Source organism: Trichoplax adhaerens, genomic scaffold (assembly GCF_000150275.1).
Source record: "Trichoplax adhaerens TRIADscaffold_7 genomic scaffold, whole genome shotgun sequence".
Lineage (NCBI taxonomy): Eukaryota > Metazoa > Placozoa > Uniplacotomia > Trichoplacea > Trichoplacidae > Trichoplax > Trichoplax adhaerens.
The window spans coordinates 4,041,461-4,054,287 of record NW_002060949.1 but is presented as its reverse complement, the minus strand read 5'-3'; the positions used below and the strand labels follow the sequence as shown (position 1 = coordinate 4,054,287).

Genomic DNA, 12,827 nt, shown 5'->3' with positions numbered 1-12,827 from the left:
AGGAAAGAGAATTCCGATGAGTATGACGTCATTTTGTGGACACCTTGATACACAGTACAGTACTGTCTAGGCGAATAAGTGTTTCAGTATTGCACTTCTATAAGGAGAGTATACAGTTCCCAAGACCTTAAACGTGACTGGTCAAATACAACATTTATAGTAGCGTAAACTGTTGCCATAGAGAGAATTATTATCCACCATCAAGTGCTGGAAGGCAAAGACATCAGCTTAAGTTTTAACCCTTGTCAACACTCCAGATTGATTTGGAGACGTTAAAGATCCAAGAGAAAGATCATTTATACAGGTGAAAGTGATCTAATTACTGTTGTTATCGTTTAACCAGATTGACTGCAACATCATCATCATCACACGTATCCAAGATGGAGGCAATGCATCCGGCTATTCCGGGCGACACCGTCATTCGTGGAGTTATCCCTTTTGCAGTGGTTTCCTTAGTGAGTTTCGCGATCGCAATCTTTCATTTCCAATCCAAGAGTACAGTATAGAGTAATATTCAGTTAGTAGAGTAATTCATATAGCCTTCCTATTCAAGTAGTTTAGAGTAAGAGAAGAAAAGGATGAAAATAAAAACCTGTAGACCAAATGATTGCGAGCTAATTTGATCTTTACTACTTTTTGACAGTTGGCTGTACTCTTCTCCTTCTTCTATACACGTTATTACTTACGTAGAAGAGAGTCGGAAACTTTCTCAACAACCGTTATTATCTTATCCATGAGTATGGCTCTATTGACTAGCCTTCTCCTACCCCTGGATATCTTTTTTGTTTCTTCAATGAAGAATACCGATGGCTCCTATAAGGTAAAATACGTCAACAGTAATCATTCCTACTGTGCATCATCCAGATTAATTAAAAACCTTGACTTATGATAACTATTGAAATGGGTCATGGATAGGATGGAAAGTAATAACAATCTCTATACATACTGTAGAAATTGATTGTACTATAAGGATGGAAAATAGAAACGTTAACTTGTAATGACTGTTGAAATAGGTCAAGACAGGATGGAGAGTAATAACAATCTCTATACATACTGTAGAAATCGATTGTACATTAAGGATGGAAAATAGAAACGTTAACTTGTAATGACTATTGAAATAGGTCAAGACAGGATGGAGAGTAATAACAATCTCTATACATACTGTAGAAATCGATTGTACATTAAGGATGGAAAATAGAAACGTTAACTTGTAATGACTGTTGAAATAGGTCAAGACAGGATCGAGAGTAATAACAATCTCTATACATACTGTAGAAATCGATTGTACATTAAGGATGGAAAATAGAAACGTACTTCTAATGACTGTTGAAATGGGTCATAGATAGGATATAAAGTAATAACAATCTCTATACATCCTATAGAAATCGATTGTACATTAAAGATGAAAAATAAAAACTGAATAGTATAGAACAAGTCTCTAAATAATCCAAAATCGATCGCCCATTTACACTTAACATTAGTAAAATAGTCCTTTGATTGGATAATAGCTGAATTGAATATCTAAAGTCACTGCTGATTGCTGCTGATGGTTAAGGTAACCTTGTATTATAAATGAATTAGTTTGAAAATGAGTAATGGGCGTGCGTTAAAGGAGCAGTCTGTAGAGAGATATACATTATCGATTAAATTTAGATTAAAGCGACAAAATGCACGAGTAAAAGTAGTCTTTTAATGATTGAAAAATTAATATCAATTTATATGCAGGATTATAAAGCAGTAAAATGACTTTTGATAACAACTAGAGCTACTGCAGATAATCGAGGCAATAATGAATTATAATTAATGGTTAATAATCTTTAAAATGAGTGATGAATATAAATTAATGAAAGTAACAATCTACCTAGATAAAAATATCGATCATACATTGATAAATTGTGCCGCTAGAAGTAGCCTGGCAATGACTATTCAAATTATTCTTAAATATATGTTGTATTAGATAAGGTGTTAATCAAAGTCTATTGGTAGTTTTATCACTTTAGAAGTGAGCTAATAATAAAATGGACAGGCAGACGGAATCTTTCCATGATCTAGAATCAAATCACCTTTTGCACTTAGGAAGCAGTAAATTACTCCTACTAATAGGATAAGGAATCAATCGTAGCTTAGTGCTAATTTTTTCATTTTGAGAATGACCTCAACATGGTGCTGTATACGAGTATTGGTAGTTTACGTACATACTATAATTACTATCTGATACTGTTTATTCTATTATTCTTAGTCATGGGCAAAAGACGAGAAAACGAGAGATCACATCGAAAACACTATTGCTATTGCTTATTACGGTAAGGAAAATTACGTCAATAAGAACATCGGTATGAAGTTTACCAGAAATAAACATGCTATGTTACTCTATACAACTGCTTTGACAATATCTGCTACTGTAAGATTGACGTACAAGTTTAATAAAATAGGTTAATATGTATCTCAATGTAATGAAATGTAGCAGCTAATAGTCCTAATGTCTACGTTTCGATGCTGTAGCAAAATCTATAGTTATCATTATAATTAGTACTACTTTTACATTGAAATCTTGTTACTTTGATTTACTTATTTACCTTGACAACATTTTAAATACTATAGATTACTGTATTATTTTTATCGATGATAGTTGAATACATTAATAGCCTTTCTTAATCTTTCTGCTTATCATTGGTGAATAGTGGCTTATGGGCTGGTCATTGCTTTTGCTTTCATAATCCTACCGTTTACGTACTTTTATTATGAAGAAGACGATGAAGATGCAACTGTGTCATCGGTACAGTAATAGTGATAAATAAGTATATTGACGTTAGAATTTCTTGAAAGGGATTTTACTTGCTTTTCATGATATTGACTTGATGACTTAGCAACTATCATCATGTACTATATCAGCGAAACTAAACAGAATTTTTCAATTACATTTTCGAAACGGAATAATCCATTGTTAGAGAATGTGTGGAGCTTCGAAATACACGTTTGGCTTTCTGTTGGTAGCTATAGCATTGCTGCTGATTGGGTATGCTTATACTGATTAAAGCAGATTGCGAAATATTCTAATTTCTAATTTATAGTTTGCTAACGAGATTGCCAGTTTTGAAGATATAAGCAATTCATAAATAAATCAACTAAATTCTCTCATCGTATCGATAGTGCTTTCATTCCGCAAAGCAGCCCACCAGCTAATGCTACTAGATTCGATGAACGATTAAAATTTCTATTTGATGAGTTTGCTACCAATGGTAAGGTGATGTAGATTATGATCCAATAGATATCTTTACAGAAATTTTTGTAACTGATTGTTCCCCGTTATTAATATATTCTAATATTTATCTCATAGTCATTACGGCTAGAATTGCATACTATTACTGTATTATTATTAGTAATTTCTTAAATTGTTACACAAACTAGGAATAGAAAGAGGTCTGTCATTTACTATTGGATGTTTAACAGTCTTGGGAATGCTGTTAATGGTATTGTATACAGTAAGTCAATGCAATGAAACAGCCGTTCTAACTCAACTTAAAAAGTTAAATCTTCTTTAATGCTATAGAAATGACTTTGATTATTTTAAAACTGTGTAGGCTTACGGAATGACCTCCTTACCCTTTGATCTGATGATTGGTTCTCCATCGGTAAGGCTTAATTGATTCTTATAGAAGTAGTATGAAATAGTAATTAAATTATCATGACACATCTAAAAATGAAAGACATCACCAATCATCCTGGCATGTTTCTTACATAGCTTAATGCAAATTCATTTGATTACGAAACTGAAGTAATTAATGAACAAACACGATTGCTTCAAGCAAAGGTAAACATATCTAATATGGAAATATTGGATTTGATAAAAATTACTTAATTTCATAATGATTCTACTAAGATGCAAAACAATACCGGAAAGTCATATCAAGAAAGAAGGCGTTTAGATGAATTGGAGCAGGCGAGAAGGTATGACAATTGCTAATGATAAAAGAATAAATTAAATCTACCGAACACAATTTCCAGCCAATATCGTATTTAGGATTTAATATTGTCTAACTAAAATTTTTTGCGGTTTCATTTTTTTGCACTTCAGAACTGTAGATAGGAGACGAAGTCAAATGGAAGCGAACCAAAATAGTTGGTTTGCAAAAATTGCGTGTATTTGGAGACCGTTTCAGGTATTTACTATTCATTGATTGCCATTAGCTCTACTTTGATATTGCAACTTGAGAATATAAAGTGTACATTACATATTTAGATATTAGCTGGAATCTTGTTATTACTCCTATCTTTGCTGCTATTTTCGACGTTGCTAATTACAAGGTTTGGGATGTGCTCGTGGTGATAGATCTTAATTGATTCTCTAACTTTGTCTATGAGATATTAAATCGTATTCTTTAAAATCATTTTGTGAAGTATCGATCGCATTTTGCATTCACTTGGATGGAAGACAGGATATGCATTACCGAAGCCGACGATTACTAATCCTATTGATGTGACCATGACTTTTTTTCAAGAGGTATAAATATTACTTTGAAAATCTATTTAAGCTGGCTAATAGGGGAAAAATTCACTCATGACTTTACTATGTATCAATTATAGGTTTATCCACTGGATTATATATTTTTCTTATCGATCTTGTTGTATGTGTTTCTGAGCTCCGTATCTGGTATCCGAAAAATAGGGATACGATTTTGTTGTATAAAAGTAAGGAAGACTAAATATCTTTTACCGTTACAACCAATGAGTCTTGTAGTTGATTAATAGCTGTATCCTCCTATCTTACATTATAGGCTTATCGAATTCATCCTGGCAGGACAACTACACAAGCGATGCTGTTTATGTGCTTTTTTCTAGTATTAATTGTTTTAAGTTTAAACGTGGTCATGTACACAATTGCGCCACGCTATGTTACCTTTGGAAGTCAGCATTACCTGGTACGTTATGGATAGCACTACTATTTACTTTTTCCAGGATGTTTTCACTATAATCTGTGATTTTTATTTGATGTGCATTTTCATCTGCCGCTAATTGATTATACTTAAAAACTGTCATTGTAGGGGAATAGTAGCTATACGTCTGATAATTATAATATGACGCAAATCCTAACTACGCAGAAATGTACCTTGGAAGCAGCTAACGGTAAATGAATTATAATGCTGCCATCAGCATTACTTACAGTAATTTTAACGTAATAATTGATTTATCACTTATAAATAAACAGCTCCTAATAGAAGATTTTACTTCTATTCTAGAGGCGTGCGTTGAAACTCGGACCGTCATATTGCTATTTCGATTTTGCTATCGTATTTTCGTTTTCGGAATAATTTATTACTGGACAAATTGGGTTTTCCTTGCGGTAAACTTACTACATGAATTATAATTATCGATAGTTATTTCAAAGTAATTTATTGCCTTAATCGGGGAATCATGCTAAAAGCGTAAATTTTACTGCAAAATCTGTAAATTTATCAATTATTTATATATACAAAACATTTGTACGCATTCTGTAGATTTTTATGGTTACGTTTTTAGCAGCATTCGTGCGCTGCAGAAAGCCAAGCGTCACTAGCACATATATTGATGAAGATTCGGATTATGACTCTGACGAAGAATTACTACGAAATTCGTAGCGCTAAAACGGTCATTTTTGAAAACCGCCATGATAGTTAATATATTTACTCATTTTTAGGTATTTATAAAGCTATCAACTTATATGTACAAATAAGTACTGTACTTCCTTCCTTATTCAATATTTTTAGATAATTATTTGTCGAAGTAGCTTGTACTGAAAGGGTCTGAAACTATGTTCTATAAGATGCTATACATATGATGGTATTCATTACGATTAAAGATATAGTTAAGTCTTAGAAAGTACAGTAGTAGCTCTTATATCAATTGATTTGGCTAACTGAATGTAAATATGTTTAGCGTTAAGGAGATTGTCATTATATATGTAGGAGGACATATTTTATATATAACACATAGCAGTATATTTACATAGATTGTAACACCCTAATCTGGAACGTTGTTATAATATCATAAAACATGATATTGTCAGTAATCTATAAATTTCACCACAACAACCAATTTCTTAATGAAAATGAAAAGAATTCAGATACCCCACATAATCCACGTAGTCTCAGGAATGTACCGTAAGTGTGTATCTTTGCCTTCCGATGCTCAACATTGATAATCTTGTCGTACTTGTTGTACAAATTTACTACAGTACTCCTCTACACAAATGATGAAAACAAGAATTAATCTTGAAACGATAACGTCCTTAATGGAATTCTTTATCATTAAATGTCTTGTAAAATTATACACAAATAGGAATAAAACCTGTTGCAAATTCTGGTGTTCCTCTTAAGCGTAGATTTCGATTTTCAAAATAATTCAAAACTATGAAATTGTAAAAACGAGCATTTGTCATTAACTGGATTTGTATCTACACATTACAATATTGTAGACATTAACCAGTAAAGAGCAGCTTTTTATCGCCACTGTTCTGAGCCAATTCCAAGTATTTACGAGCAGACACACTATCACCACGACCAATACTTTCGGTATATTGTAGTGCAGCTAATATCTACAGGAATATAGTAATTGTACAAACTTTAGAAAGTACAAAAACAAAGAACCTGGTAAATATTGTTATCGCATACATACATGTTTCTTCGACAATAAAGTTTCCACTACATCTTCGTTGCATGAAGGTATTCTCTAAAGTAGTATTCAGTAAATTGATCATTCCAAGTATGTTATAAATGAGTAGTTGTAAGTGTTGGTCTGAAATAGATTCAGTTGTACTATTCTACCTTCAGCATATCCATTGCTAGTTGAAATGCGGGAGGATACGCTTTTTCCAATGAAAGTACTAAACATGCCTGATAGAATAACGTTAAAAAATGAATTTTACAGAATTTATAACGGTACATCATTGTGCACTTACCAAAGGTTTTGAATCCGTCAAGATACGGTATTGAAGTAGCTAAGATATCGCACAGATATTGAAATTAGTTTACGTTGCAAATCAGTAGCAAAATTTCAGATACATACCTGATGTAGTTGATAAAAGGATTTGTTTTCGACTATTAAATTTATCAATAATTCGCAAATGCAGTACTAAGAAATATCAATATTAAGAGACAATATGATATAATAAGAAAATTCATAACCGATTTTGTATATTAAAATTGTCAGGATATACACAACTTTTTACCTGTACAGATAAACGACAAAAATTTAGTGACCGGATGTAATCAATGAGTACTGATATCAAAAATTTTCGATTTGCTTTCTATAAAAGACCACATTAGAAATTTATTGAAATAACATTAATAAATAGCACTTTCCAAGCAATTTCTTTATAAATCATCAACTTACTTTATTATCAAGGAATGATGTCAAGACTTTACTGTATAATTCAGACTGGTCTATTTTTACCCTTCTGTAATATAATAAATGACCAAAACATTATTCATTTACAAAAAAAATTACGAAAATATATTTCTGACGTTTATTACCTCTGAGAAGATTTATCAAATATCCCTCTTAACGGATTCTGCTAGGTTAGTTAATTTATAAACCTTAATATTAGTAAACTAATCTTACAGCAGTCACCACAATTATTTAGTAGGAATAAGATCAATACTCGCCAGCTTTGATTCTGTATTGGTTACGGTTTCTTTATAGGCTATATTAATTTGATCAAAAATCGCTGATATTACCTGTAAAGTGTTTTGCTCGCCAGGAGTCAAAGCTAGCACAAGTAAATTTGTTGTAATCATAATAAAATTAGATAAGCGTTTAATAATATTATACCAGTAAAAGAAGCAGCTGTCCGTCAAGTTAACTTAAAAGGGCGTAATACCTTGTTTACACAAGTCGATAATTGGCTCTTTGCCCTTCTTTCTTAGCAATAAAATGTCCAATAGTTGATTCTATATCGGTATGGAAGAAAGGATGAGGGAGATAAGTTCAAACTTTTCAAAGTTTGTAGTCATTAGTTTAGTAATCGAAGCAGTCAACCGTATATACCTTATCAGTTATCATTGTCTCTAATACGTTCAATTTGACATACATCTGCCAAATGCAACCTTGGTGGAACAATTTCATAGAGAATTAACTACAAGGAAGATGAAATATTCACGCCTGTTTATGGTTATCGCTATAGCTACCTAATTTTGCATCAATGACGATATTTGGTTGAAATGTGACCCAACTAGGAGCATCTATTTAAAATAAAAGTGAATGTGAAAAACAAAAAAATGATATTTACACAATTCAAATTAGTTAGATTATAGCTAAATATTCAAAAATGGAATTTACAATGTTCGCAGTTATAAGTTGCGCCTTCCTTAACGCCTCGTACAAGTTCACTACCTAATATTATCAGATAAAATTAAAAGAGCGCCAAAAAATAATATTTGTTTAAGCAGATATTGAAGATATTTAATATCATGAGTACCTAGGAATGTGATACGTGTAGTTTCAATTGGTAAAGGTGCAAGAATTGGAAAAATTGTTGGTATTTGTTCCGGATCATTGATAGAATGAAAGATGTCAAACAACAGCGAAACCTGATACCAATCGAAGAAATGTGCCGTTAACTGGAGTAAATTTATTTTTTTAATTATGAACAAACTATGGGTGGAAAACATACTTTGGCATTTAGATGATGAACCAAAATTAAATTGTCCTATCCAAATATGTCAAAAGTAGAATTAGTCACTGATCCAAAGGCGTTTGTACACGCTTATTGAAGAAATTTAAGCGAGTAATTAATTTTCATAATGATCACTTACAACAATATGCGTAGCGAAACTGCCAGGAATATTTACGCTTAAAATTGCAGCTACTCTTGCAGGGCTATCTCTAACGTAATTAAGGAATAAATATAACCAAATATTCAGTATTCTATTCCTAGCTAAAGTCTATACAGTATTTACATACGATTTCTAAGACTCACTTGTATAAAGCATACATAACTATATCACCAGCTACGCTACCAAGGGAAGGAGCAGACAATGTTACGTTCTGTGAACGAGGTACAGATCTCAAAACAAGAATATAAAGTTGGCCATATCTAAAGATCGGAAACACTTGGACAGTTAGCAAAAATGGTGACCAATATATGGTATTTGTAATCATAGCTTAAAAGAGTAAGCTATAATATACGTACATTACAGTTACAACCACATCTCGTTCTTGCAGTACTTCAGATGTTAAACTTTTCGCTACTTCGAACTTTGGTAATTTGTTAACTTGACCATTCTACGATATAAAAATGTATACATAATCTTAAATAATTGAAATGCGTGCGCGTATAACCCAATTTGAAGTTAATAGTTAAAAACATAACTGACCTGAAACATATAAGGTTGAAGTAACGTGCTACTGGCAGATGACGATACCACTAAAGTGGAGAACCGAGGCTAGTGAATTTAATAATACTTTTTTAGTGATTTTATTTGTAAGAAATTATAAAATTACTAAGTTATTAATAAGCACGTCATCGAAAGTATCTTACTTGGAAGATCGCCCAATTTACATTGATGCTATAAAGTTTCAGTAACTTTACAACATTGCGATCCGGATTAACCTAAAAAAAGAAAGGCATAAATTGATACAACCGATTAGAACGGACTTAGGATTTAATTTATAAAATTGAAGATAACCAATTGACAATCTTACAATTTTTTAAATTAATAGTTAATAGCAAATAAATGAATCATAACAACTACTAGCAGATAAAATGCACTACTAGTACAAGTATACCTTCAGCAGTTTTTTTTAATCTCATTCATAAATAATTTTCTTACCTGATAATATTCAACACTCTGATTGGTAATGAATACAACTTCTGTATTGCTAGTCCAATGGAAGCTGGTAATTTCGGCACGTTGACTCTATGCGTAAATACATACAAAATACGATTATCAATAACGAAATTAGTCCACAAGTTATATCCTAATTCATTTGGATACTTTAACGAGGTCGTTTCACTAAAAGCCTAATTATAGTGTGTCGAACTAAATGAAGTGGAAAGGTAAGGAATTAATCTAAACTTGTAAAATGGCATTTTATGAATTGAAATTAGTATATATTCATATTGTAATAATCATTTTCGTATCGATAATAGTTCAGAATTTAAAATTTCTTTCGTCTACATTTTCTACAGCATATGTTAGTTACATCAATTGATTATGAGATTATTCGTATATGATTGGCCAGAGTTAGAAATATGTATTTTAACAAATTTTGATATGACTAGTCCGCATCTGATGCATACTGCAATAGTAATACTCTACTATTTGTTCGATTACTATAGGATTTAAGCACTCTATCAAAATACTAACTTTACACGTTTGACGATATTCGATATCTTCAAAGTTAAAATTTCTGCAGTTGATGAATGTCTGTAGTGAAAGATAATTTGAAAATAAAATAAAGTTAATCTAGCATCAGTGGTTATTACCTATTCAATGTATCCTGTATTTAAAAAATCAGTCCTGATTATAGAACGGACTATTTATCATTTATTACAACCGTATTATATCATAGCATCAGTATGTGCAATATTAGTACTTTAAACTAGTGTCGAGTACATTAGTTAGGATTATTATGATAGCTAGACTTGTAGTTCAAAATCAGCTGTATGCATACCACCATCTTAGATGAGCGAAGGACAGATAGGATATTTCGATTTGGTGAAAATTTAATAGATTTAATTTGGCTACCATGTTCCAGCCTAGTACAAATTATGCCAATGTATTAGTAACAGACAATATCCTTTATACGTCAACAAAAGCGATGTGTACTACTGCGTAAAGTAACGGATGACTCTTTAATCCATCTAATACAAAAGTAACCATGTAGGGATGATCATTTAAGTTATAGTAGATTCATTTAGCATAATAATGCAATCGTGCAATATTACTTATATTATATAGCATGCCCAGTGCAGCGCCGATGGAATGACTACCTAAATCACTCAATACTAGAGCTAGCTTAAAGAGCGTTCAGTTGATCGTTACAACCCTTATTATCATCATTAAAAGAGTGGTTTATCGTTATGAAAACATCTAGTGCAAGTGGCGTTCATTATACTACTAGAAGGCTTACCACCATCATCAAGCGATTTTATAGCAATCATTTTTAAAATGGATAGAGCTTTACACCCTTAGGAAACTACAGTCACAATCCAGTCCCAAGTGTGCTTCATTGACATAATACTTGTAGTGTAGGCAATTACAGGATATTTCTTAGTATTAAGAGATGATGACTGAATCGTTTTCAAGTTATACTGTATCTGCGTTTTCAGTCAAGTAATAGATCATTCGGAAACTACAGTAACAATGCAGTCCCAAATATGCTTTATTGCCATAATAACGGTAGTATAGTCATGGATTTCGCCGTTGTTGCCCCTTTACTACAGAATATTTCTTGGTATTAAGAGGTGATGACTGAATTGTTTTTCAAGTCATGTCTTCATTTTCGGTCAACTGATTGATCATCGACACGTTCGCTGGTCTGTCAATAGGTCCAGAAAATTTTGACTTCGATTATAAAATAATTACAGTCATATTCTTCCTTCGGAGTAAAGTGGAAGTTAGCAATCGTCTCGTAAGTACGTCATCGAAATCTTTGCTAGTCTGTCCATGATACTGTAGTAATATTCAATACCCATCGTTTCAAAGTACAGTATAAAAAAAATAGTCACCGCTTGGATAATGTATTGTATTCTTCTACAGGTGTAACATATTGAACTGTTGTATTGATCGCTAAGTTCTAATAACGGCATGAGCAAATAGATCATCCATCTTCTCAAGCTACAGTACGTTTTTATAGATGCTATCCACACGTACGCATATACAACGCACAGAAGACATAAAACGATATTGGATGTTGTGATCAGGCTTAATGCATGTTGATACACTTTATATTTGGTAAAATAACATACAAGTATAAAATACAAGCGCTGGATAGTAACACTATAGCATTGCAATCTTACCTAAATTGTACTTCATTTTTACCATGAAGGCTTTTAACAACAACTAAAGCAGAATCATCCTCTTCCCCTCCTTTCCTATCCAGAGTAAATACCTATATTTTAGTTTATTGAAAATATGATGTTAGTTTAGCCATGGAAGAGACAGTAACAAGACGATAAAGTTGCCTAATCTGTCGATCTATTGCATAGCGATACAGTGGGATATACACTAGAGCGTCTACAGTCTGATAAAATTACTTCTTGCTAGCTCAATCCGCATAAGACAAGCGTATGGCAATCCGATTTCGTATACAATCAATCGATCTCTATATTCTACTACTGAGAATAGAGAGCTGTGCCACTCAGTAGCACAACCACTTTTACAGTATTATCCTTATTATGATAGTAGTCTATCACTAAATCGACTTACTTCACCATTGGCTTCATCGAAAAATACATTTGTGTGTTGATTAACCGGAGTAAATCTGATAGGATTGGAAGATAAATATAAGTAATGGCTGGCCATTTTCAGCGATTCGATGGCAACCGAGGAGGCAACAACTGCTGGCTTAGGATCGGTGCAGTCTGGTGCAATTGGAGTGATATTGTCACCCGTTCGCGATTCGCTTAGGACCGGTCCGTCCAGGACGACGTACGACGGACCACTACTGTAGACTGCAAGAAGCCAATAGTACTGTACTGTACACTGTACAGTACTAAATGTACAGTGTACTATACACGATCATTACGACATTGTTTTTGCTCGTAGTTTGTATTATGTGTAGCGCTAGCGCAAAAATAATGTCACTATTATTAATGTACTAAGACAGAGAGAGAGAGAGAACATTAT

The 12,827-nt window shown here is 32.5% G+C and overlaps 2 protein-coding genes across 2 annotated transcripts; one reads left to right on the top strand and one right to left on the bottom strand.

Annotated features, from left to right (window-relative positions):
- Nucleotides 1-380: 380 nt before the first annotated feature.
- On the top strand, nt 381-5,615 carry TRIADDRAFT_58244 (uncharacterized protein; the record flags this gene model as incomplete). The annotated part of the gene is made up of 15 exons (XM_002114397.1): nt 381-455; nt 644-820; nt 2,240-2,333; nt 2,682-2,781; nt 3,151-3,239; nt 3,409-3,482; nt 3,582-3,632; nt 3,743-3,811; nt 3,881-3,948; nt 4,076-4,160; nt 4,585-4,689; nt 4,776-4,919; nt 5,043-5,124; nt 5,238-5,341; nt 5,496-5,615. 15 exons carry the CDS (start codon nt 381-383, stop codon nt 5,613-5,615), a joined length of 1,437 nt encoding a protein of 478 aa, XP_002114433.1.
- Nucleotides 5,616-6,454: 839 nt separating this feature from the next.
- TRIADDRAFT_58243 (uncharacterized protein) lies at nt 6,455-12,503 on the bottom strand (the record flags this gene model as incomplete). The annotated part of the gene is made up of 24 exons (XM_002114075.1): nt 6,455-6,571; nt 6,652-6,705; nt 6,801-6,869; nt 6,935-6,973; nt 7,042-7,107; nt 7,205-7,282; nt 7,369-7,432; nt 7,509-7,549; nt 7,713-7,744; nt 7,856-7,925; nt 8,023-8,081; nt 8,163-8,216; nt 8,453-8,564; nt 8,648-8,683; nt 8,790-8,859; nt 8,954-9,070; nt 9,167-9,258; nt 9,351-9,419; nt 9,515-9,586; nt 9,807-9,893; nt 10,344-10,403; nt 10,651-10,735; nt 11,999-12,090; nt 12,408-12,503. The coding sequence occupies 24 exons, from the start codon at nt 12,501-12,503 to the stop codon at nt 6,455-6,457; spliced, it is 1,731 nt and encodes a 576-aa protein (XP_002114111.1).
- Between the last annotated feature and the right edge of the window lie 324 nt (nt 12,504-12,827).